Source organism: Talpa europaea (assembly GCF_964194135.1).
Source record: "Talpa europaea genome assembly, chromosome: 9".
Classification (NCBI taxonomy): Eukaryota; Metazoa; Chordata; class Mammalia; order Eulipotyphla; family Talpidae; genus Talpa; species Talpa europaea.
This window is the reverse complement of record NC_140076.1, coordinates 105359355-105386716: the sequence shown is the minus strand read 5'-3', so window position 1 is coordinate 105386716 and position 27362 is coordinate 105359355. Positions and strand designations below refer to the sequence as shown.

The following is a 27362-nucleotide window of genomic DNA, read 5'->3' as shown; positions in this document are numbered from 1 at the left end:
CCTTAAACGAAAACTGTCCTCGCCTTTTCGGGGCTCCCAAGGGGAACCCCACCGTAGGACAGCGCTCAGCCACACTCAGCCGTCCCAGAGCAAATAAATCCCCCTGAAACCTGGGGGTGGGTGGGCGGGTGTCAGCGCCGCCACGCGCAAGGCGCGCGGCGAGCGGGGGTGCAGGGCTCCCCATAGCCGCCCCCCCCGGCCCCCGCCCCCCGCCCCGCCCCTCTCCCCCGCCCGGGCCGGCGACCCCGGACCGGGGCGGCGCGCGCTCTCCCACCCGCGCCTCTGGGGACTCCAGACGGCAGCCAGCCCGGCCCGCGCGCTGGGCATGCTCAGTGGCCGGGCGCCCCGCTCCGGAGTCGGAAGCCTGTGCGCGGCCGCCGGCGCGGAGCCGGCCCGGGCGCTCGCGGGGCGCGCGGGACTCGCTGCAGCTGCGGTGGAGCGGGGCCGAGACCCCCGCGCACCCCCGCGCGGGACCCCCGCCCCGCCCGCGCGGCGCCCGCAGCCTCGCGCGCTCCCCGGGAAGCGGCCGGCCACGGCCGGCGTCGGCGGCCACCGCGCTGCCCGCCCCGGCCCGGCCGGGCTCCCGAGCCGTCGGGCATGGAGCCCTGGAGGCAGTGCGCGCAGTGGCTCATCCACTGCAAGGTGCTGCCCGCCAACCACCGGGTCACCTGGGACTCGGCGCAGGTGTTCGACCTGGCGCAGACCCTCCGCGATGGAGTCCTGCTCTGTCAGCTGCTCAACAACCTCCGCGCGCACTCCATCAACCTCAAGGAGATCAACCTGAGGCCGCAGATGTCCCAGGTAAGGAGGCCGCGTGCCTCCCCCCTGCAGCCGGCGTCTCCCATTAATTATCTGGTTAATTTCTTTGTGTAAATGCAAACATGTAGGTGCGCTCGGGCTGGAGCCTCCCAGCCTTCTGCCTTGGGGACCACTTGGCTTTTCTTACCTTGGCTTGGCATGATTTCTCTTTCTTTTTCTTTTTCTCTTTGTGATTTTTAGCTGAATGTCAAAACCCTGCGTGCAGAGGTGCTATGACGGTTTGGAAAGGCTTTCTAGGAGGCGGGGTGGGGGGCTCTCTTAGGGTGCCCTTCACCTACTTTTGTGTGCGATGCATAGGGCAACAAAAGGAATTTGCTCCAGCTCTTGTGTAATAACGTGGAGAGGGATGGGGGTCGGAACTGTGCTGTTAGTGTTGTTCTTTTTGCTTTGCGTTTTGTCCCCTGGTTGAAAGAGGAACCGTGACATTTACGAGGACTCTAGGAAGTGGAGGGCGTCTCTGTCCCGTTATCTCTGCAGGAATGACATTGGTCTCAGGGAGGAGAAGGGAGCAGGAAACAGCGACTGCCCCCCCCCCCCCAAAGCTCCCCGAGATTGTGACCAGCTGGCAAGCGAGGTGCTTGTGTTTACAGCTCTTTAAAGCCATGTGAGGAGGGAGTCCAGCAGTGACGGAAAATGAGAAGTTTCACTCGAGATTCTGCTTTCCTGCATCCGCGCTGCACTCGGGAGGTGTGCACCCTGGGCTTGCGACTGCAGCTTTTGTCTGGAGGTCCCTGATGGAGGGGTTGCCGAGAAAAGAGGCAACGCTGGAAAGCTGTGTGCCTATGACAGTCAATTCAAAAGTTGCAACTCAGTGGAGGAGTGGTTTCTCCGTCCTGTCAAAGCTTTTTTTTTTTTTTTTTAATGAAAAGAAGTTAAACACGATTTAGCACATCTATTTTCTCTTTCATAATGTAAACAACCACGTTGAACTTGAAAGGGTTGGCACATTTCAGCAGGAATCCTGAAAGACAGAAGAACTTCAGATACTTCCCAACTAGAGCAGTACCTTTTATGAAGGCAGTAACTTTATATAATTTAATATTTAAGTATTAAAAGTTAGATCACACACATGCATTTCTTCTTCTTGATGGCATTGTTTCTTCATGAGGCCTGTGCACCTCCAATTCTGCATTCCTTCCCAGTCTGCCTTCAGTCTGCTGGTTAGCAGTCCCTAAGACAGACGGTGTAAGTGGTGAGAGCCATCTGTATTTAAAAATGAGATGTTTTTAAAAGTGAGATGTTTTGTGAGATGTTTATGGCCCCTAATCCTGGGTGCTGGTTGCTAATTCTGTGGACCCTTTAGAGTCATCCCAACTATGGGCACCAAGGAGTTTAACGGACATTTCCATTAAGCTGGGAGTTCTTTAGGGAGCTCAGGTAGTTACCCAACCCATAGACCCCCCTCTTCCCCCTTTGCCTAGAGCCTCAGGAAGCCCTGTGGGTTAGGATGCCTTGGCTCACCAGCAGGGAGTTTGGTGAGGCAAGGTTGCTGAACAGCTGAATTCTAGAGAGGTGAATTTATATAGCTTGTCATTAAATCCTTAAGTGAGGCTTATTAGGTGGTTTCATTAAACAAGTTGATATATTTAGCCTGACTATAGTACCTCACACATGCTGAGCACGTGATAGACGTTCATGATTAGCACAATTACTAAAAACACTTTTTCTGCTGTTATATTTATAGTAATAGGTTACAATCAAAATTTTAAAACAACTGCAGGCCTACAGATCCCTTTGGACTGACACCTCTAAATATTTCTTTCTCTAAACTACTTGTACCTTTCTCACGAAAGTTCTAATGTGGCGTCTGGTTATGAGACTCCCACATTATCTTTCTCCATACTGTAGAGTAAAAAACCTCATCACTTAGTGAAACCCTGACATTATGTCCCAACAGATTTTATTCTTCTGCGTTTAGAGGTGTTATTACTAGTACTTACCATTTTTATCATGTGTAAGAGTCATTCTGTCTATTGGATTCAGTTTCTATTGAAGATATTAATTTGAAATAGACAATTTCCTTATAATACATGATCTTCTGAGCCAGGGAATAATTGGAAGCTCTCACTTCAGAGTTTTGTGACATTGGAGATTGTTATGAACAGATGTTAACAAAGAGAGTAGTTTTTTGGTGGTTTGCTTATTGCCTGTTTTTAATTCTTCTGAAAGAGGCAATAAAATGAGTAGTCACTTTTTTAAGAGTATCTCTCTAATAAGTGAGATTTCTTCATTCTTTTTGTTAACCTTCTGTTTTGTTTGCATTAGAAAAACTTACCCTGCGAATAATGATTACTCAATTGTAGCTTTGTGTCTTGGGTTCTTAAAAGGTTAATTGATTATCCTTCAAAATAAAATTATAAATGGGATCCCAGTCTCTTGCTTATTAACTGTTCTTCCTGGCTGTGGATGTCAGCTTTTTTTTTGGTCTTATGATATTGGTTCTTCAATTAAAAAATAACTACTTAAAAAAAGCCAATAGCCTTGTTTGAATTTTGTTTATAATGAATTAAAAGATAAAGAGTAATCACATTTAGTGTCACATTTAACATGTTCCTTTTATTATAAATAATAAAGTTAATAAAATTCATGGTCTGTGAAAAATCCAAGAAGTTTCATCTTTATATATATTAGACAGAGTTATTTTTCATCCAAAACAGTGTTCTTGCTGAAATGCAAAGCACACGATAAAGTCTGGAAGAGAAGATTTTACCTGTGATGAGGTACATTGTGATCATCATGGCTATGGGCTTGGAGCCAGTTTTAGTGATTGAGGTCTCCATGAAAGTCCATAGCCAATCATAGATATGTCATCAGTGAGATCTTATCTGACTATTTTGTAATTTAAATTTTTGCCTTACACTATATCTTAGGATGGGGATAACACATTCAATGAATTTACTGACCACTAAGTAGTATAGATGAATTTTGAATTGCCTTAAAATGACTTGTTTAGATTTTAAGAGTTCCTTCAATAATTATCGATTCCTACTGTGTGCCAGGCACTGTTTAAGACACTGGTTTGAAACAGTAGACAAATTAAAAAAAATCCACTTATATTTTAGTGGGGGAGATGGCCAATAAATAAATAAATAGCTATATAATATGATGTGTTATGAAGAGATTTGAACCTAAGTATGGTTGGTGCTAGGGTGAAGTGTGATTTGATTTTAGAGAAAGTAGTCAGGAAGGTTTTTCTGAGGGGTTCATAATTGAGCGGAAACCTGAAGGGAGTGAGTAAATGAGGTGTGGGAATGTGGATGTTTGCAAGAATATTCCTGGCAGAAGGAACACCAGTGTGAAAGTCCTGAGGTAATTAAATTGTGGGTGTGCTAGAAGGTCTGCGCAGCTGAAGGAGAGTGAGTGTGTGGGAAAGAGCAGTAGGGATGAGGTCAGAGAGAAAACAGAGGTCAGATTTCCACCTTGAGGCAAATGGGAAGCCACATGACCCACACTACCTTTCCTACAGGTCCCTCTGACTGGTCTGTTGAGAATGGAGTGTAAGCAGCAGGCTGTGAGCGGTTAGATTAATGTCATCGTTCAGGCAAGAGATGATGGTTTTGATCAGAGCAATAGCAGAGCAGATAGTGATAAATAGTTCATTTTTGGATATATTTTTGAAGGTAGAACCAGCAGGATTTGTTGATGGAATCAAATTAGGGGTATGAGAAAAAGAGAGGAGCCAAGAATGATCCAGGATTTTTGGTCTGAGGAATTAGAATGATGGAGTTTCCATTTACTGATAAGGAGAAGACTGGAGGAAGACTAGCTTTGGGGATATGTCGGGGGCTAGAGGGAGGAAAAGCTGGTGCTAGTTATGTTTGAAATTCCAGTAGATATCTAGGTAGACATGCTGAGAGGCAGTTGGAGGTGTCAGAGATGTATGTGTAAATTTTGGAGTTGTCAGGAGATAGGTAGGTGGTATTTAGAATCATAAGCCTGGACGATAAACACCTTGGGACTGGTGTAAAAGGAAAAGGCCCAAGGAGTGAGCCATGGGCCTATGTGTCAAGAATGGAGAGATGCAGGCCCCTGTCAAGGAGGAGCAGGAATGGCCAATGGATGAGAGGGAGACCAGCAGAGGGAGGTTCCAGGAAACCAAGTGGATAAGGTGTTTCTAGGAGTGATCAAACATGTCACATGCTGCTGCTGGAGCCAGCAAAGCAAGGATTGAAGATAGACTATTTTATTAAGTCATGAAAAGTTTCTTAGTGACCTTGACAAAAACTGAGTTGGTGGGTGATGGGCAGCTGGTCTACCCAACCGGAGAAGAAGAATCTCAGAGGAGAGTATCTAGACAGCAAGTGTAGATATCTCCGTGGAGCTAAATTTTGCTATAAAGAGAGCAAAAAAATGCAGTGGTAACCAGTAGAGGAAAAGAGATCAAAGGTGATTTTCTTCTCTCACATTCTTTTATTTTATACTTATTCAAAGAGCTCTTTTAGTTTTAAACCAATTTGGCTCATGTGTATATGTAGAAAAATAGATATGTATGTATATGAGAAAGTATAAGTGGCATAATTTGTGTTCCTAAAACTTCCTTTACTCAGATTGCTACTCTTCTGAATAGCATTTCCATGCAGAACCTTTGATTTCCATGTTTTTTTTTTTTTTCATGTACTATTTTCTTTTGAGCAGCAAGTATTAGGAATGGCAGCATTTCTAAAAGAATATACCACTCTTCCCCAGGATTTCCTTTCAAGGTATTAACATGCGATTGGGGCTTATCGTTGTTACTTAAAAAAAAAATAGTTAAAGAGAACTTTATTTCTGCTATACATAATGGTACATTGTTTAAGAAACTATGATTATATTATTTTTAGCAGTAAGGTGTGTAATTCAAATACATGTCTACATTCCCTGCCCTCCAAACAAGGTGCTATTGTGTGAAGATTATTGGGTTATAGTGAAGGAAAGAAAAAAAAAGTTATTTTTTCAAAAAGAGTGTTGTGTCCAGTTACATTTTTAGTCTGTTCAGAATGCCATTATTTAGTCTTATCAGAAGTCAGTAACCTCTTTGCCATTTGTTAAATCATTCTCTTGGATAACCTGCCAGTATAATTTTAAATTTGACACCAATTGGGATCTTTTGATGTGAGGTAGTTAAAGTATATTAAGGCATCTTAAGTACTTATTCTGCCTGTAAACTTGATGACTTCACCAGGATTCTGTAGGAGTCAGAGCCTGGGATAAAGAATTGAAGTGCTAAGACTTTGCTGGTGAGGAACAATCTCTTGAATGCCAGGGTGAAGCAAATGAGAAAGTAGGTTTTTTTTCCCTTTCTTGAAATGGGGAAAATTAGATCTTTTTAAAATGCAAATAAGTTGATCCAATAAGATCATCGCTGAATTCCTAATTTTCCGATGCAAAGGACTCTTAAAAATTATTTTTCTCAGGGCCTCCCTGGTGGCGCAAGGAGTTAAGTTGCAGCATTATGAAACTAGCTGCAGCCTCTGCAGTGTGAGTTTGATCCCTGGCCAGGGAGCAACCCACATAGCGCAATAGACCTCTCCCGACTAGCCCACTGCTCCCCGCAGCAGTGTACTTTGGTCAATCTGCCTGTTCTGTTCCCCACTCTGTCTCTGGTGAATCCTCTCACCTCTGACCTGTACCCCAGTTCTTGTATGCATAAATAAATAAATATTAAAAGAAAAAAAAGAAAATTATTTTTCTCAAACCTGTTGTGGTAATTAACATTATTGACTTTCCTTTTCCTTCCCAACCTCTGCTTGACTTCCGTCATGCTACAGTCTCCTGGCTCTATAATATTTCTTAGTTTGTCTTAGTTATTTTTTTTAATCATTTCCCCCCCCCCACATTTTCTATTTCTTTGTTACTTTTGCTGACTTCTTTTTACCTAAACATTCTTTGAACTTTTTAGAGTCTCCTCCTTTGAGGTCTTGTTTATATTCTCTCCCCTGTATCATTACATGACCCCGTGGTGTCACCTACTCTTTATACCTTGATCGACTAAAAGCATGTTGCTCGCCTTCACCTGCCTGCTTCATGCCCCCACCTCTTTTGTCACAGTCATTTCCGAACATAGGATGTCCCTGAATTCCTGGGCAGGTAGTCTGCCAACCTCCTAATAACTGGTTAATGGTTCCCTATGGACCATGGGACAAAATCCAGTCTCCTTAATAGCCATGCAAGGGTCCGTGTCTGGCCAGCCTCCATTACTCAAAGCTCTACTTCTCTCTGTGTTCTGGACTTTTTGTGACTTAGCAAATGAACCGTGCTGTTAAATGTCTCTGAGGAGATGGAAGCAAGATGATCACGTAATCAGACTTTATCACAGAAATTTCACCCACAGAGTGAAGAGTGAATTGGATGGGGCAGAACTGGGCTGGGGCAAGGATGTTGCTGATGTCCAGTCCAGGGAGCATGAGACTTGTGTCCCAGAGAGAGGGTAGGAGGGGAGGGTTGGAGAGGAATAAAATGGGTTAATGAAGGCTTGGAATGAACAAGACTTTGGGGCCACCCAGATTCAGTGAGGGTGAAAGTATCTAGGATGAGCTCAGATTTCAGACTTAAGTGAGTAGTAGGATCCAGAGGAGAGACACTTTTCAGAGAGGAAAGGAGCTGACATTCAGTCTTGGGTGTAGAGTTTGAAGCTATTAACATCCATATTCTGAGTTTCACTCCTGCTGCTCTCTTCCCACTGCTTTCCTTCTGGCTTATTCTGCTAATACCTAAAATCCAACAGTCTTTTGAACTCTTGGATCTACCACCTCTTCACGGCCTTCATGCCTTCATTTCCTTCCTACTCAGCTTAAATACCATGGCCTTGGTATAATTACTTCCTTCGCTTCTCTTGATTTGCAATACTCATTTGGGTAAACTACAACTCTAGTTTTATTCAGCTCTCTACTTACTCCCTGCCTGCAACTCAGTTGTAGAACCTGATGGAGGAAGGCCGACAGCAAGCTGCCTGGTCTCACTTTATATTCGTGATCCCTGACCTCAAGTGGCAACGCTAGGCTACCCAGTCATTTGATTATATTTCTCGTGGAAAAGTATGTCTGGGGATTCCTGGCAGTCTTGGAGATGTTTTTAGGGGCTCTCTAAGGTCATAACCTTTTTATTTTTTTAAATAACAATATTAAGCTGCTGTTTGTCTTCTTTATCTCCAATTTTCTCACAAGTGTATAGCAGAATTTTCCAAAGAGTGCATGATGCGGTTGTTATTGCTGTGATTGGCAGTGGGTTATGTGTTTGCATTTCTCATTTTAGAATTCTAATATGCTAAGTGTTGATAGATATAACCCACATAAACAAAAGCTGCTGAGGGTTCTTGATAAAGATTTTCAGAGTATAACATGGTCCTGAGACCAAGTAGAGAACTGCCACGGTCATTTGCTTTCTAACTCTCTCAGATGACTATTTGGTACTTTTTCTTTTTGAACCTTTAACATGTCCATTTCCATTCTGTCTCCCAACTGGTGACCCTGCTTTCTCTTCCACTCAGAAAACACTCAGGAGAGAGCTTCCTCAGACTCCTGACTGCCTGCATCTATACCCATAGATGATCCTTTCTCTCTTCTTCTATGGGTGAGTGATCAGTGAATGCTGCTGGTGCACACCACGTGCTTCCCTCTCATCCCATGTTTTCTAGCCACAGCAGTTCTCTCCCAGATCTTTCCATTTCCACACAAACATGCACTTAGTTCCATGACTGGATTCTGACTACATTTTCAAGGTAGAGCCGTAAAGACCTGCTGAGCACAGGATGTCCCTGAATTCCTGGGAAGATAGTCTGCCAACCTCCTAATAACTGGTTAATGGTTCCCTATGGACCATGGGATAAAATCTAATCTCCTTAATTGGCATGCAAGGGCCCATATCTGGCCCGCCTCCATTACTCAAAGCTCTACTTTTCTCTGTGTTCTGGACTTTTTGTGACTTAGCAAATGAACCGTGCTGTCAAACGTCTCTGTGGGGTGGTGTATACCCATTTCTCTTTGCCATACTGCATAGTGTGCACAAGCGAATCCTGACATTCCTGGCACTGCATTATTTTTTCTTGTCTCTCTCCCTTCCAGGCTGTGACCTGCTTGAATCTGCCACAGACTTGCTCATTCATACATCTCTCTGGAAATGGATACAAGGGATCATATATAACACACATACTTAAATAAGTTTAAATAAATTCATTGGTGGATGGAAGAAGATGAGTTTGTTTACTGTCTTTTCAAACATATTGACATAAACTTTAATAATATGTATTCAGCATTATGTCATGATAACTCAAAAACTTCTGTTCATTAAGTAGCATTAGTAATACCAGCAGATAACTTTACTACCCCAGTTACTTTCAGAAAGTAACTGAAATTGAGTCACTTTTAGAAAGTGACTGCACCTGTCTATGTTTCAGCTTTCTCATCTCTAAAATGGGCGTTGTTGACATCACAGAAGAGCTTATCCCCTAAGGTTGTTGTGAGGTTGGAATGAATGAAGTTGTCCTGTGATAGGCATATAATAAAGACTCAGTAAATGTTAACTGTGTTACTATAATTATTAGTGGTTCTACAGAAACAAAGGAGGCAGCCTGCCTTTTAGCATCTTCTCTGAATTTCTTATCTAATCTCAATGCCATGAGACAGGCACTGTTATTTACCCCCCATTTGAACCTCCCCAAGACTAAGAGGAATTATTAACTTGTTCTAACAAGTAGTTCATGGTGGAGCCAACATTAGAATTACAACATTTAATATGAACTGAGTTCCCATGGTTTAAGGCTGTTGGCACCTATGAATGTGAACTGCGATGAATTTTTCTCTTATTTTCTCTTGGTCTTGCTCTCTTGTGGAATTCAAGGCCTTGGAGGAATAGTCTGATAGGCTTTGTGGCAATGGGTAACAGGGTAACAGCTCCTGGCACTAGTCAGACCCTAAGGTAAAACTTTGGTTTGTTGAATGTATCAACTTGGATGACTTTAGACATATTTATCACACTGTTTAAAGTGGGAGATAGGCCTTTGACTGGTGTATGATGGGAGAAAGAAATAAAATCTGATAGAAAAAAGTTAATGAGAGGGACAGAGAAAATGAGTGTAGCTGGCTCTTGGCTTTTTAGTACTGTGCTTTGTGACAGTGCGTGGTTTGATGCCCTGCGATTGAGAGAGTCAGAAATGCCTGTATTTCCTGGAAAGCAGGAACGTGGTTGTTTGAAATAGCATCCTTTTAAATGGTTCTTTAGCTTTCATTCTTTTTGTAAGTGCACAACTATTAGCTGTTATTTGGAATATAATCATATCCCATTTTTTAATTCCTGTCAGTAAAGATGCATGGTGTGAAGGCCAGTCAAAGTTGACATTCTGCTCTTCCATAGTTCTTGGGCATTCAGTGGATGCCACCATGAACAGCGGAGAAATAGCTACTTTTCATTTACATGGAAAATTATTTTAGAATTTTATTTTGTGCTGCTGTCTGAATGTGCTTTCAAAATACATGTTGCAAGAAGTGTAGTCAGCTTTTGACTCGCTTGCTTAACAGGAAGTCAGAAACGTATAGGTCTCATATGGGAGCTTTCTAGAGGGTCAATTAATATGGAATATTTAATGAAACACTTGATAGTCACCTTTCATGATTTTCAAAGTGCTTGTCTTAAAATAGATCTGTAACAGCTGGTCTGAATAAACAAGCGTCATGCTTCTGTGCCCACTAATGTCAGTCAGGAGCCTCCCCCTGAGTTTCTGGGGTAGTTTGGTTTAATGAGAAGGCTCTGGACCTGGAGTCAGCAAACCCTGGATTTAGCCTCAGCTTTGTGTCAAGCAGGCGATTGAGCAAGTACCTGCTTTTCGAATACTTATATGTACAATAATAAGCTAAATAGCAGCTAAATTTTTTTGGTACATATTTAAATCCTCATTTAGGAGGCATTATGGTTTCACAAAGAACTTTGGGATAAAGCAGAAATGTTCAAATCCTAACATGCACTTAAGAATTCATTGATCCTAGGAAAGTTTTGTTGAGTCTCAGTTTCCTCAAATGGGTGAGAAATAGTAAAACTTACTTTGCGGGATTGTGGTGAGAATTAAATAATACATGTAAACGGCTTGCAGGATGGTAGCTATTCAGTAAGATTTTACTACTTTCCCCTCCCCCTGCCCCTTGATCCTTACAAGTCTAAGAGGCAGGAAGAACAAGATCTTATCACTGCTCTACAGAGAAGGAAATTGAGATGTGCACTGGCTAAAGGACTTTTCTCAAGGTCACACAGACGGGAAATGGTGAAGACTGGGGACTTGAATCCAATTGTCCTAATTCCAAATTTAGTGAAGTTTACCAATCAAGCTAGTGGATAGACGCTGAATTCATGAGGAAATGACTGGGAAAATGCTGGAAAAAGTCAGGTCTACCTTGCAAATATAAAATAACATTGTATTATTTGCACTGAGATGCACTGTATTTAAAGTAGCAACATCTAAATTTTTTTTTTAAAGATTTATTTATTTATGCATACAAGAACTGGGGTACAGACCAGAGGTGTGGGGGGTGAGAGGATTCACCAGAGACAGAGTGGGGAACAGAACAGGCAGATTGACCGAAGTACACAGCTGAGGGGAGCAGCGGGAAGTCTGCTGCATGATGTGGGTAACTCCTTGGCCGGCTGGGGATTGAACCCGTGCTGCAAGTGGCTGCGGACAGCTTCATAGGCTGTGTCTTAACCCCTTGCACCACCAGGGAGGCCCAGCAACATCTAAATTAATGAGACCTTTTCAGTTATTTTAGTCTGATGATCTAGTTCAAGGATTACTTGCTTCTTTGGTAATTTCACAGCTCGTTTGCTTTCTGTTTAGTTCTATTTTCATGGGAATTTGCACATGAATTGATTGATTAATTAAGTCATCAATTTGCCTCCTAAATATTAGATTTTATAGCAGATGCAGAGTTTCCAAATGTGAACAAAACTTGTCCTCTGACTGTTGCTTTTAGTCTTTGTTTACCTAGCTCATGCCCTTAGGAAACAGGGCATGGGAATGGAGCCATCGACTTAGGGTGAATGGGCAAATGATTGGTCAATGGATAGTTCCTTTTTGACGAATTGTTAATTTTGCTGATGTGCAGGGTATGAAACTAGCATCATAAAAGGATTGTGTGAGTGTGTGGCTCAGGGTACTTCTCTCTTTTCCATACTCGTTTTTCTAGTACCTCCTTGTGCAGGGCACTGAAGGCAGAGAGATGAATCATAGGAAGTTTTTGCTTTTGGGGCACTGGGAGAAAGCAGATTTGACCTTCACATCGAGGTTTTATAAGTATGTAGGAAGGAGGTAAGTTATTGTATGCTATAAGGCAGGTGCAAAGTGCTGCCACTGGGTGAGAGACATAAGACCAGGAAGAGGCCAGAGATGTGAGTGGTTACTCAAGAGGAGGAAGGTTGGTTTGGCAGAGAGAATGGTGGGGAGAAAGTGTGTGAGATAAAGAATGTGCAAAGACATTCAGACCTCAGCGATGTCTTCAAGAAGACAGTTATTCTGAGCAATGATGAAATATCCTTAATAACATTAATGCTGGAATATGGTTGTACTGCATTTGCATTTGGCAATGAAAATGTTGAATTATGTATCATTGATGTGTGGCCTTTTCTCCTGAGTACCTTGAGAGTTGAAGGAACAAAGACTATAAAGTGAGAGCAAACTGCTTAGTGGTACCTAAGGTAGAGCATGGAAGGGTAGAGGCCTGTTCATTCTCCCCTCTGCACTGACTTGTCACATTTTATTCCCTTGCACCTACTGAACTATTCATCATCCTCCCTTTTCAGAAAGCTTTTTAAAAAAAGATTTATTTTTATTTATTTATGCATACAAGAACTGGGGTGTAGGCCAGAGGTGCGGGGGGTGAGAGGATCCACCAGAGACAGAGTGGGGGAACAGAATAGGCAGATATACTGAAATACACTGCTGAAAGGAGCAGTGGGTGATACAGGAGAGGTCTGCTGGGCCATGTGGGTCAGCTTCTTGGCCGGGGATTGAACTCAGGCTGTAGAGGTGATAGCTTTGAGACTTAACTCCTATGCCACCAGGGAGGCCCCCCCCTTTTCGATATCAAAAGTATCTTTTGCAGCAGAGGGAAGAGCACAAGGGACTGTGGTGATGGTTCACAGGTGCTATGATGGTGGCCGAACTAACTTTGGGATCCACACCTGGGGGAGAAACTAAATACTGTACAAAAATGAAAAATGATGTAAGAAAACTAAAAAAAAATATATATATCTTTTGCTCCGTGCCTGATTGATATTTCTTCCTTCCCTAGTTAATTTTTTTTCTGGCTGCATACCTTTAAGTCCTATCTGAACCCATGATCAGCCTTTTCATTTTTACCTAAATCCCCTTCTGTGATGTCAGATGGGCAGTCACCCAGCACCGGCCCTTCTTTTGCACAGGCTTCCTGCTCTTACAGATGAGCCTCTGAGAGCTCTTGAAGCCAGCAGCCAGGTGTGCCAGCTCACCAGCCTACTTGTACAGTCCAGCTTCTCTGCTGCAGCTTGCCATTGCTTTCATTTGCCTTTTTGTAATGCTCCATATCACCCTCTTCTCTTCCTCTCATGTTCTCAGTCATACTCTAACCCTCTAAATTCCAGATACCCTGAGTGCCCAACTTTCCCTTAGTCCCTGCAAGTTCACCTGGTCCTTATCATTACCGCCTAGTCTTCCTGAGTCTTGATTTGTCCTCAGCCTGTCCCATAAAGTGACCATTAACGTAGCATAGATGTACCAGTTGCTCTAAACCTTATAAGTTTCATTCGTATGCACTTTTTTTTTTGTCTTTTTTTGGGGTGTGTCACCTATTTCAGTTCTTAGCAGTGCAGAGACTGTCTGTCCCTGCTGGCAACCAGCTCACAGCATCTGCTTATTTGTGCAAGTCTTTTTAAAAAAGCAATGTTATTCAGTGAGTGTAACTTTCACTTAATCATATTTGCAATGCCAGACAGGGAAAGTGGATCTGGGATAATTTTGTCACTTCTTGATACTCCAAAATGTAGATTTGGCAGAAGATTATTAGATTCCCTAGCATTTGACTTTCACATATGGGAACATTTGTTGGCTAGAGGAAATTAGTAAGCTTAGGCCACAGTCAGCCAAGAAATAAGAATGTAGTCAGCAACACAAGAAATGCTTGAGTTCAGATTGTTTGTGATGACAGAGGGCTTGTCCATAGACTGTACTGGGGACTCAGCAGAATGTTCATCTTTAATGAGGGGGAAGCAGGAATTGAGTTCTGTAAAGCTCAGAATAAGTAGACAGACTCTTATTTACAACAGTGCTGCTTATACAATGGTGCAAAAGCAGTAGGCTTTCAGGAGAAACTGTGCTTTGAATTTTGGAATTTTATCTTTTCCTGGACTGGTGATAATGAGGTCCATTTCTCTCTGGTGGTGCTGGGCAGTGACGGCAGCTCCCAGGCAACTACCTGGTCACAAGGGTAAACAACCGATACTGTATAGACCAGGATGCAGAAAACAGTATTCAAAAAATTCCATGAGACATTCAGCACTTGTCTATAAGATAAACTTTCATAGATTATTTTGCCCAACTGTAGACTGATATAAGTATTCTGAGCATGGCTAAGGTAGGCTAGGCCAAGCTAGGTTCAATAGGCTGGGTGTATAAAATGCATTTTCAATTCACAGTATTTTTTGTTCATGGTAGATTTATTGGGACATAACCCCATTCAGGGTAAGATCACTACTTACCTCAAAGATTTGGGTGCTTGCAGAGACACTGTTTTAAGGAGACCATGTGACTTAATTGCTGTTAACATTGCTTTCGTCCCTGTAGTTTCTATATTTGTTTTCCTGTAGTTTGTAAAACATGAATGTGGACTCTTGAGAGCATTTAGTGGGTGGGTCTGATTGCTTGAATCTTTATTGAATTTTCAGTCTTTTTGCATATATAATTCTATTTAATGAACTTGGTTAAAAGTAATGAGAAATTTGTTGAAGCATCTAATTTTCTTCCTTCCACATTGAATAAATGATATACCAGTTTCAGTGATGCATATAAATTAGTTTCTCATCTGTCTAGTTAGCACTAAGTTGTTTAGCAACTACCTAAAGTCTGCCTCAGTTTCATATAAGATTTTCTAAGTGAATAAATGCATTAACAATGACAATTTGAAAAGCCCTTACCTTTCTATGGAATAGCAGAAAATAGATATTTTAAATTCCATGTGAATGCAATAAGCTAAACTTCATTTATGATAACCCTTAAGGAGTTCCTGTGGACAGACTTCGAGGCTCAGGGCTTTCAGTTTTCACATTATACTGATAAACTTGTGAGGGAGCATTATGCAGTAGAAAACATTTGTACCTTTGACACAGCAGCCTGCTTCTGAATCCTAGCACTGCTACTTACAATCTTGGGCACCTTAACCACTGATCTTGGTTTCTTTTTTTTTTTTTTTTTAAAGATTGATTTATTTATGCATACGAGAACTGGAATAAAGGCTAGAGGTGTGGGGAGTGGGGGGCAGGGGGTGAGAGGATTCACCAGAGACAGAGTGGGGAACAGAACAGGTAGACTGACTGAAATACACTGCTGAGGGGAGCAGCCAGCGAGTCAGGAGAGGTCTGCTGTGCCATGTGGGTTGCTCCCTGTCTGGCAGGGGATCGAACTCGTGCTGCAGAGGTTGTGGATAGCTTCACAGTGTTGTGCTTAACCCCTTGCACCACCAGGGAGGCCCTGATCTTGGTTTCCATATGCATAAAATGGAGACAATACCTATTTGTAGTGTTATAATGAAGAAATTAATTGAAGTAAGGCACATTCACTATTTGGCACTTAGAAAGGACTCAATAAATGTAGTTCCATTCACTTGCATGAAACCTATCTTTTTTCTTTTTTTTTTAAAGTCCTTATAGATTAAAGGTTGAAAGTTAAAATTAGAGCAGGACAGCTGAAAGTTAAGTTGGCAGTAGTAAAAACTATGAATCATTAATTTAAGAACTCGGGAACCATATTAATCTTGGACTATGGAGAGTGCAACCAGATGAATTCGCACAGTGCATGAGACTCTGGGGAAGGATGGTCCTGGTGATGGACCATTATGGGGTTTAGTGTTCAAAGAATTGCACTGTTTTGGATCAGAAAAGATCCTTAGAGATAATTTGGGCTTAGCCCCTTGGCTTTAAAAATGAATGATATAAGTCTCCTTATGTGTGCGGTGATTTGCCCAAGTGTACTTGGTTTTGTGTTACAGCACATTACTTTTCTCATAATAATACTGAGTGAAGTTTAAACCATGTTAATCTTTTAAAAAAACTATTTAAGAAAGATAGGAAAGTTTTGAGGCCAGGATTTCTTATGTGAAGTACTTATTGTAAAGACCTTACTCTCTTTTGTCCCAAATATCCATCTGAGATAATAGTATAAGGAAATCAGTGGGGACGGGGATATAGTATCTTAGACTTTAAAATTCAAAATGCCCTGGCAAAATTGACAAAATATTGAAAATAATTAAATAATGAAAATTGTGAAATCAAAGATCTGATGCTTAAAGAAGTAAATCCTCAGCTTTCCAGAAACTAAACTATCACAGAGTCACATAGTTCCTAGGAGAGCGGAGGTTTTGCTATTTTAAGTCAGATAACACTGCACGTGCCAAATTCCTGAGAATACAGACAATCAATTATGGTGACACCAACACATGTTATTTCTCCTAGATTGTGAGTTCAGTGAAATCAAAGACCACTTTTTTTTTCAGCTTTATGTTTTTAGCTCAGTACCTGCTACAAAGTGAGTACTCCAGTGAATAGTGGTTGAGTGTCTAGTTAGTGAATCCCCAACATTAACCTTAATATTGGTGGGTCAAGAATGCCAAATTTTATTGTGTTTTAATCACAGGATACAAAAATATTCTGAAAACACATTCCCATTGTTTTGCAATGGGAACAGCATAGCATATTGAAAGCCTATGGACTTTAGCATTAGACAAGTCTGGGTTCAAATTATATTCCACTAATTGAGTGACTGTGGGAAAATCCCTTAATCTCTCTGCATCTTCATTTTCTTGTTTGCGAAATAGAGATAATTCTTGTAGAGTATTGTGAAGAGCAAGCAAATTTAGATGGGAAAAATATCTTGCACAACACTGTGGACGTAGCGGGCAATTCGTTCTATTGTGACTTCCTTTCCTTTTTCTCACCCATTAGTTAATCTTCTCATGATATAGGCCTTTTCCCACAGTTCTTCTGCAGTGATAACATTTTGTTAGTCTATGACAAAATTTCCTTTTCTGTTGTATTCTTGCTGCAGGTGTCTTAATGGAATCAAAGTCTGGACATACTGTGGTTTTAAAATGATCTAATTTTAGCTAGGACATGGAAACAACCTAAGTGTTCACTGACTAGGCAGAGGTGGTATATTCACATGATGGAATTATATTTAACCATAAGGAAAGACAAAATGTTGCCATTTCCAGAAAAATGAGAGGTGTTCAAGGGAGTTATGTATAGGAAACCGAGTCTAAATGACAAATATCGGACATTTACACAGCAGGTGATTTGACAAAGCACAATATTTATAAAAGCTAGTGGACACTAATAAATAGAGACCTCTGAGGATAAAGAGAGGGAGAGGGAGAAAATGTCAAGGGGGGATTTAAAAGATCAAGGTGGAAAAAATTATTTATAAAATAAAATGATTTAATTCACAAAGCTTTATCTGTTTGTTGGTGATTTCATATGTGACAGCTATGATATAACAAAAGAGAAAATACTTGGAACTGGAGATCTGCATTCAAATTTTGGTTCTATCACCTATTAGCTTTGTGGTCTCTGAGGCTCTGTTGGCTTGATTTATCTGAATCTTCACTTTCTCTGTGACAAGGGGGGGGCAATATACATTGAAAAGAACATGGACTTTAGAGGTCAAGTTTGGCATGTGCTGTGTCAGTGGTATGATCTAGGACAGGATCCTCCACCTCTCTGTACCTTCAGCTACTTCCTGAGAACAACGTTGTTTATGCTGGGGATTGCTGTGAGGACTGGAGGAGATAATGTATGACAGGTTCCCACCCCAGAGCTTTGTATGTTGTGAGCTCTTAATCAGAGAATGGCAGTGACAGTCCTTCTGCTAAATACAATTATGGTCATATGAATGTCTGTTTCCATAAATAGTTGAGAGATTCAGTAAGGGAACATAATTCTTTTCTTTTCTTAAATAAATTCAGTTGCATTTATTTATTTAAATATTTATTTTTTATTTATATAATAGCTGGGGTACAGGCCAGAGGGGCAGGAGGGTGAGAGGATTTACCAGAGACAGAGCGGGCAGCAGAATAGGCAGACATACCAAAAGCACTGCTGAGGGGAGCAGCGGGCGTGACAGGAGAGGTCTGCTGTGCCATGTGGGACTCTCCCTGGCTGGCCAGGAATTGAACCCATGCTGCAGAGGCTGCAGAAAGCTTCACAGCGCTGCATTCAACCTGCTGTGCCATGGAAGAGGCCCAGGGAACATAATTCTTATACCTAGGAATTTTAGAAACGACTGAGTGATTTTCTCAGGATCATGCAGGAAGTGATAATGGAGTAGTATATAGCTCTGAAAATAACAACAGTCCACCTTCTTCATATGTAACCAGTATCCAGAGTGATTTACAGTTTTTCTGTTTCATAGATAACATGATTATAAATCTTATTGTACAGATTATTTCCTTGAGGTTTATTTTCCAAAGTGAATTTTCTAGGTCTTCTTGCAGTTCTTATTAACATACCGCCAGATAGTTTGCAGAGAAATATTTCTGTCTCACAAAAAGAGAGCCAGATTTCTGAAGTCTTAATTAAAAAAGGTCTTTGGATTCATTTAGATTTGATTCATATCTCAGCCACTTCTTTGTTGGATGACTTTGAGAAAATGATTTAACTTGACTAAATCTGCTTTCTCAGGTACTTACTGGTGTAGGTTTAGTGCTCAACCTTCCTTGTTTCTCTTGACTCCATATGTGCTCCTCCTTCATCATCTTTTTCTTGGGCCACTGCATCATAATTGGTCTCCCCATGAATATTCTCCCTTACGCTAGTGCATTCTCCCAACTGCATTTTCGATAATCTTCGAAAAAAAAGAACCCACCGAGATATAATCCTGTGAGATCTTTTGGGCTCTTAGAATGCTCTCCTCTGCTCTGAGGGTAAAGTGCAAAATCCTGAATAAAGCCATTTGACCTGACCCTGCGGTCCTCTCCAACCTTAGCTTCCATCTCTTGCACTTTCTACTGCAGTCACATTGGGTATTTTTCTCTTCTCCCAAATTGTCATCCTCTCCTTTTCTCTAGACTTGTAACTTGCCATTTTGTCTTGATTCTGGATTTTTAAATTCCCCTTTAAACAGCTCATCATTCTGAAAATATTTATTTCAAGACTGATTTTCCTGCTAGACCTAATCCTTATGATGGTAGGACATGTTTAGATTTTTTTTTTAAAGATTTATTTATTTATGCATACAAGAACTGGGGTACAGGCCAGAGGTGTGGGGGGTGAGAGGATTCACCAGAGACAGAGTGGGAGACAGTACAGACAGATTGACCGAAGTACACTGCCAAGGGGAATAGCAGCGGGTGAGTTAGGAGAGGCCTGCTGTGCCATGTGGGTAGCTCTCTGGTAGGCTGGGGGTTCAAACTCGTGCTGCAGGGGCTGTGGACAGTTCACAGGTTGTGTCTTAACCCCTTGCGCCACCAAGGAGGCCCATGTTTAGATTTTATTTATCCCTGAATTTTTGTGGCACAGCAAAATGACCAGCACATATTGCTCAATAAATCTTTAGGGATGTATAAATAACTAAATGCAAAAGAACTATTTTTATGATTATAGAGAGAAGAATTTTATGTACAATTTGTTAAAAACCTTTATGATTTCAAATTGCTCTGTGAAACTAAGTATCTGAGTGTTTTTCCAAGGACCTTTTAAAGATCCAAATGTATCTTGTAATTAAGACTTGCCTACATTTTTCTTATATAATCCTTCTTGTTATTGAGGACAAGTCTGAAGAGAAAAGGCAAATATGTGGAGCAACTGTAGCTTCGCTCAATCTTCCATCTTAGTCAACATTCTTCATCCAAGACCTATAATAATATTTCCTGGACCATCCAGGAGGCCAGGCAGAGAATCGTCCTGAGCCAAGTAATAGGACGTCTAATGATGAAGATGAGCATTCTTAAGAGATTAGATGATTCCCTGTATGTTTCCTTGTACTTGAGACCTCCAACTGTTTTGTTTGCACTTCTCAGAAGTACAAGCTGTTTTATATTACACTGGTAAGTCCCAAAAGTTCAAAACTGCTTTTTGTTCTTTCAGAAGTAGTTTATTCTTTCACTCACCCATCCATTCAATAAATACTATTGAACTAATGCCATGTTCAAAGCTCTGATAGGCGTTGGAAAGAGAATGAAAAACTTAGGTTATAAGAGAGGCATGTTTTGGAGAATAAACACCCCCCTTCCATATTTTATGTTTCCTTGTGAACATATTACAGTAATATCCTGGCATATGTGACCTGCCTTCTTCTGGGTCTGCTCTTTGAGACTTCCTTACTTGCAAAGAGGGTGGTTGTTTTCTGCTCTATGTTCATTCATAGGGTACTAAGCAGAGCAGCTTTTGTCTTCAAGGGGTGGAGGGGCTACATGTTTTCTTGGTGTGAGAGGAGACTGAGAGGTGAGCCTGTATCCCTAAGCCACATTTTCCAGCATATCACTAGCTTTTATCAATAAAAGAATCCCATTTTCTATATCTGTTGCTGATTTCTTTATTGCTCATTAGATTTCTTACTAGTAGCAAAGAGGGTATTTATTACTTCCACCTTGGGGGACTGAAGCTTATGGTAGCATAACCCACAGGCAAGTGTAGACAACACTGGTTACGACTAACCAGGCTCAGCTGTTTGTGATGGGTCTCTTAGAATGTGGTTGTAGCAAAGGCAGGATGCAGCGATCCTGGCTGGGCTCTGTGGGTGACCTGGGTCGCTTGTGCTTTGTGTTTTGAGGGTTTGGCTTGGACTCATATTGCAGGTAAGGCTGAGGAAGGGGTTAGATCTTTTTAGTCATTTGGTGTGGAATAGCATTTGCTGCTTTTACTGTGATTCCGTCCCAGTAACTTGAAGCTGCAAAAGCGAAAACATTTCAAGTGTGCTGTTGCCTGGGGTTCTTCCTTTAAATTGTGAGAATGAGGCCAAGATAGGAAGTGATGAATTGATTTCACCATGTTTGGCTAATTTCATTGCAGGCCAAAGGAAGGCCCTGAAGGGACTAATCTCATATAATTTTGTAGTTTAAGACCTTAATAGACCACCTGTTACACATCTGACCTTCTACAGACTGAGAAAGCACCCTCTGTGCAGATGAGCAGATCTCAAAGACCAGACCTAGAAGGAACTGGGTTACTACTGAGGGGACAGAAATATCTCACTGATACTAAACAGAGGTTCCTCTACACTGAAACATGACTTATGTTTGCTTTGGCTTTGTTAATTATATAAGTTCTGCCTAGTAGATCGTAGAACTGTAGCTTCACCTATAGAAGAGTTATAGATTTTTTTTAAAGAGCAAGTAAAAATTATGGGGAGGGACCTTGCTTAGTCAAATGTCAGTGAAATTATCGTAAGCCCAAATGATAAGGTGATTATAAAGGCCTGTGTCTGACACACTCAGATTCTAGAGATCAGGTTTTCTTAGGAAATCAAGGAGGAACTAGAGTGGTTTGAAAATACACTTTGGTCTTAGCAGAAAAGGAGCAGCAGTGTACGGAAGAGACTAATTAAGCTCGGGGGAAAAAGTCACATCTTATGAGATATACAAAAGGAAAAATGAGATCTCCAGCCAGGATAGACAGTTATTAAAAAGAAAGGCGATTCATTCTCTAACAGTCCTAGATAGCAAGGGCAATGGCCTATAGAAATGCTGTAAAAAAAAAGAGAGGGACAAGGTGTAAAAGATTTTCACAAGGATTCAGAAAATGTTGCAAAGTTCCCCTTTAAAGATTTGTTTCCAGTTTACAGTAAGAACAAATGGAAACTTGATTAGCATATTTCAGGACCCAGTAGTTTGCATTTTGTTCATTGTGTAGTGATTGTTGCCAGCAGAGGTTGAAATGCTCTGCCCTTTCTCTGTGGAGCCTGTCTCTGTGGTTTACATGTGCACGGAGGGGCCATCTTCTATGTATAAAGCTTTCTTCTGTTTATCTTGCCTTGGGATCATTGTTTCCGGGCTGTCATTTTTTTTACTCCTCCCCCAGCCTGTTCATAATTAGGGGTCCAGAATGATTACAGCTCAGAGTCTCCCCTGCCTGGCTTGCTGTGTTAGGGCTGGGGTTAGGTCTATGCCAGACATGCCAAGAAGATTGAATTCAGACTCCGGTGTGATTATGCCCTTTGTGATGTTGAAGAGCCGGGAGGTGAAGCCAAATGATTGTATTTTTTAGCCTTATTTTTTGAAGTCAGGGCTGCTTGGCTGCTGACCTGAGGACTGGGCTATCTTCACCTTTTAATGGGAAAATGCATTCTAAATACTAAAGACTAGAAATCTTAAGAGACTACATAAAATGTCTTTTTCTTTTTTGTTAAACTGAAGCCTAGCCATATCTATATAGTTAACATAATGCCTACATCTTATTAGTGATTGGGACTAAAAGCCTTAATTGGAATCTTTTAGCATGTTATGAATTGTTGGATATGCTTCTGTTATGAACTTGGAGAGCTTTTGGTTATAAAGCTTCCAAGCAGGATAGTTCTGTTTCTATCCATCTACTTACCTGCCTACCTGTCGTCTGAGGTTGGGAGGTAAACAGCTAATAACCAGTTATAGGTGTTCCTTATTCATTTTATATTTGACATTGTTAAATGTGTTGTATTTAGGGCCTCCCTGGTGGCGCAGCGGTTGAGCTCTGGGTTGCGAAGCTGTCCGCAGCCTCTGCAGCGCCGGTTCGATCCCCGGCTGCTCCCCGGCCACCAGAGGAGGGTCCCGCATGGCGCGCAGACCTCTCCTGCCGCCCGCTGCTCCCCTCAGCAGTGTACTTCAGTCCTTCTGCCTGCTCTGCTCCCCACTCTGGCTCTGGTGAGTTCTCTCACCCTGCCGCACTTTTCACTGTACCCAGTGCTTGTATAAATAAATAAATAAAAATTAAAAAAAAATGCGTATAAACTTATAAAAAAATGTGTTGTATTTAACACAAATAGTAGAGGACAGAGGATACCAATAGTGTATATTTAAGAACTGCATGGTCCTTATCCTCCAGAAGTCAGTCCAGAGAGAAGAAAAATGACATATTGGTATTTCTGAGGCAGAGATGCCTTTGAGGCAGCTGATGTTTAAGCTGCTGCAGCCGCTAGCCACACTCATTGTGTAAAGGCTGGAGTGAAGTTCTCCACTCAGCATGGAAGGAACCAATTAGTCATTCATTGGTTCCAACGCTGCCTCTGTAACACCTCAACAGTGGTGGTGTTTTGGTAAATAATCACTTTTGTGACATCGTTTCTGAATCTTCAAAAACTGTGATTTTTGTGGGTTGTATTTGCATTATTTATTAAAAGAGTTAGCGGGTGAAGGATGAGCTTTTCTCAGTTGTGTATAGACTGTCTCCCTTGCTAGGGTAAGGGAAGGTGTGGCCATCTGAGCCGTCACTGTGGTTCTTCTGTTTCACAGTCTTTGGAAATCTGATTGGCAGCATTGAGGAGGAGGTAAAACCAATGCATTCTCAGCTGCCCCTTCCTTTTAACGAAGTCCCAGGATCAGATGGGGAGCTAGTGAACTGAGATGCAGGTGTATCTTTTCTGTGGTTGGGGATGGGGTGCAAATTAATAAATTCCCACCTGGAAAGGAAGTGCTGAGAAGACTGCTTTTGAGGTGGCCTGTTCTCTTAATGATTGACTTGGCATCCTTTGCAGTCCTTGGCTTGGTCTCTTGCAGCTTTCTTCTCCGACTTGAAATTCAGGCTTAGTGCAATAAGCCACAGTTGCGGCTACTCCAGGAGGTGAGCTCTGACTCATTCATGACTCACCTGGCCAACTCTGGTTTCCTTACAGTCAAGTTAGCAAATGAATGAAAAGATCCAATGCACAAGTTGCAAAGTAAAGCTAATGAAACCAGGGGAGTGATTTGCTTGGAGTGTCGCTGCTGTTTCTGTAGATTGCCCTACTTTTGAAAATTCTGTAGGAAAATTTTCTGATGTTGGAATTTAGATCTTTTGTTCATAACATAAAAAGCAGACTAAGACTCTGATCTACCTTTTTGGTTCTAATCTAATTCTGTTTCAAATTTTAATCCCATGCACAACTAACACACACATTTTATAGAACATTTTTACTAATTAAATGGAGTTTCCTTAAATTCAATTCGTAGAGGTTTTCTAGTACCATTGAAAGTGTTGTAAGTTGCATTAAGGCTTTAGTTGATTATTCAAGTTATTTTAAGATTTTCAAGGTTTTTTTTTATTATCAGTCTGCTTTCTGCATATTGATATTTTATCTACTGCATATTGCATATCTTATCTACCAATTTACATTTTAAAATTATTCCTCATCCTAGTAATTTAAATTTTGTCCTCATTAATTTCCCCCTCCCTAATCATAGAATTACATAGGGTTTTTCATTTCCTTGTTACTATGTTCAAAACTTAACATAGTTGATAGCCTTGTTCAATGGTCACTCCTTATCAGATGCCTCTATTGCATGAGTCCCTAGCATCCCTTCTTTGTCATATGACTACCACACACCAGTCCTCTGTCTCTGCATAGCTGGGCTGTCAACTTCTTCAGGGCACAGATGGTTTCTTTATTCATTTCCAAGTGAATGAAGGAATGAAGTGTTTGTTCTCCTTATTCTGATGAGGAAACACCCTCCTAAGATCCATGACTAAGGACCAGCCTTGTGTATTTGTCAAACACTTGTTTTTCTTTTTCCTCAACCCACTATTTCTCTGTCCCTAGGAAAGAAGAGACTCTCTAGTTTTTGCACAGTATATGGGGCTGCTCCTCTTAACTCTTGTAGAATTACAATTTTATCTCTTATAAACCTTATCACTCTGCCTTTGAGTTGCTGGCTTGAAATATACATGCTTGTTTTTCTAGGAGTTTTATCTCAGAAGGAGCTTAGTGTTTGTTGACATGAATGGAACCAGATAGTGTTTCAATTGCTTTGAAATGAATGAATGACTGGGAAGCAACTATTTTGCTTTGGGAGGGGATGTAAGAAAATGGAATTGTGCAAATGTTGCTGTTCCAGGAGAAAACCTTAGAGATTTAACTTGGAAGTAGAATGCTACTGATGTTCTCATTGACAAATTGGCTGATACAAAGATTTTTCAACCATAACCTGACTTCATCAGTTGACTTCATCCATGAGAGGTGAATATATTTAGTGGGGAAAAGTGGTAGAGGAAGTTTAGAGACTGTTAGTAGTGTGTGATGGACTCCTAGACAAACTAAGTGCCCTGGAAAGTCTGGTCTTCTTGTATTCTATTCACAGCTATAGATATCCTTGTTCAAGTTTTTTTTTTTTTAATTTCTTTCCCAATTATCTGAATTAATTCTGAAATTAATTCAGAAATTTTCTCACTATGATCATTGAAAATGCTAATACAGGCTAAAACTAGAATTTAAGTGGTTAAGTTTTCATTATAACTAATTTTGGGGACTCAGTTTCATTCCGGAGACTTTTTTGATATATGTGATTAGTACAGTTTTTAACATGCATATTTTTGACTTTTTGGTTAGAACTACTTTTGTTAAGAGTTGTACTTCCTAGGGACATCTTTGCTTAAAATAATTACAAATTCTTAAGTAATTGTTACTATGATTCATCTTAGCTAAAAGGCTTAGTAAAATAATTCCACATATGAAAGATATACACAGTATCTATTTAGTTCTGTTTATCTTCACAGGGGGAGAGAATTGTAAAATATTTTGTTCTGTTCTAAGGGTTTTGGTTCAGATCCTCATTTCTCAGGATTCTTTCTTAACAACTAAAGAATTTATGATTCTAAACTAAATAGAGGTAAATCTGTTTCTTATCCTAGAGATCACATCTAGCAAAGTCTAGGTGTTTGCAAGATTTTCACAGGGTAACTTCAATGAATTTGTTCTTACTAATTTTAAAGGCTATGAATATTTTAAAAATAAACCATAGAGTTCTTATAGTCCTGAGGTGAACGTATAAGGCCCTTTTGAATTTTTCTTAAGCAAATACAAGTTTCTCGGATTGGAATTAAGTAATAAAGCCTTTTAATATGGCCATAAAGGTAACATGAAAAGCCACTTTATATTTGCTGTTCAAACAAGGCAGCCCTGAGACCAGAGCAGTCTCTCATATTCAGTGTGATCACTGCTGTGAGCCAGGCTTCTGGTAAGGGTCAAAGAAGAAAATGTAACATGTTCCTTTCTCCAAGCCTGGAGGGAACTTTGCTCCACCTCTGGATGGTAGGCTTTATATCTTCCCACATTTTTCAAGTCATACTTTTCAAATTTGATGTTTCAATTTCAATTTAAAGCATTTATAAATGCAACAGCAGGAAATGGCTAGATGAACTTCAGCCATGATCTCTCTCTTAGTAACATCTAGAAGTGAGCTAATTAATGTGAATCAACTCTGAGGACATGTGTATCTAAAATTTGAGATAAGCAGGGGCCTCCCCGGTGGCGCAGCAGTTGAGCACTGGGTTGCGAAGCTGCCCGCGGCCTCTGCAGCGCCGGTTCGACCCCCGGCTGCTCCCCGGCCACCAGAGGAGGGTCCCACATGGCGCGCAGACCTCTCCTGCCGCCCGCTGCTCCCCTCAGCAGTGTACTTCGGTCCTTCTGCCTGCTCTGCTCCCTGCTCTGGCTCTGGTGAATTCTCTCACCCTCCCGCGCTTCTGACTGTACCCAGTGCATGTAAAAACAAAACAAACAAACAAATAAAATAAATAAATAAACATGCCTCTATTAAAAAAAAAAAAGCATAAAAAAATTTGAGATAAGCAGATTTTTTTTTTTAAGCAGATTTTAAAGAATGCTAAATTCAAGATACCCTATGCTGATGAAGTTAGAGGTGTACTAACTAGTTTTTGGAGAAGGATTATCTTTTAAGATGAAAACCACCACCACACCACCAACAAATTGAAAAACTTTTAAAGCTCTGTAAAATATGAGTATTATAAATGAACAAAAAAGATAACGAAATACGCCCCCATGAGACAAAAAGTTAACATTATTTTCATTTAAGTCTCAAAATATTAAGATGCTTTTAATATATATTCACATGCATTTCATATATTTTCTTATATGCCCTTTACACAGTACATATTTTATTATGGGGGTGTGTTTCTCATCATTGGCGTATGTATTAGTAACAAATTATCACTGACTTTGTGACTTTAAGCAACCCAAATTTATTACCCTACAGTTCTAGAGACTGGAAGTCTGAAATCACTTTTATTGGGCTAAAGACAAGCTGTCATCAGGGCTAGTTACTTCCAGAGGTTCCCAGGACTGAATTTCCCTGCCTTTTACACATTTTAGTGACTGTGCCTGTATTTGCTTAACGGCCCTTCCTCCATCTTCAGACGAGATTGGGCACGTTCAGGGTGGT

General features: G+C 40.9%; 1 protein-coding gene across 2 annotated transcripts in view; it reads left to right on the top strand.

The window, feature by feature from the left end:
* Positions 1 to 438: 438 nt before the first annotated feature.
* VAV3 (vav guanine nucleotide exchange factor 3) overlaps positions 439 to 27362 on the top strand; it is a gene marked incomplete at its 3' end in the record, with an annotated part of 291483 nt that continues 264559 nt past the window's right edge. For both annotated transcript variants that reach the window (XM_084243513.1, XM_084243512.1), the window contains exon 1: positions 439 to 801. In XM_084243513.1, coding sequence (XP_084099639.1) covers positions 598 to 801 — 204 coding nt within the window. In that variant the 5' untranslated portion in view covers positions 439 to 597. The remainder of the gene's footprint in view (positions 802 to 27362) is intronic.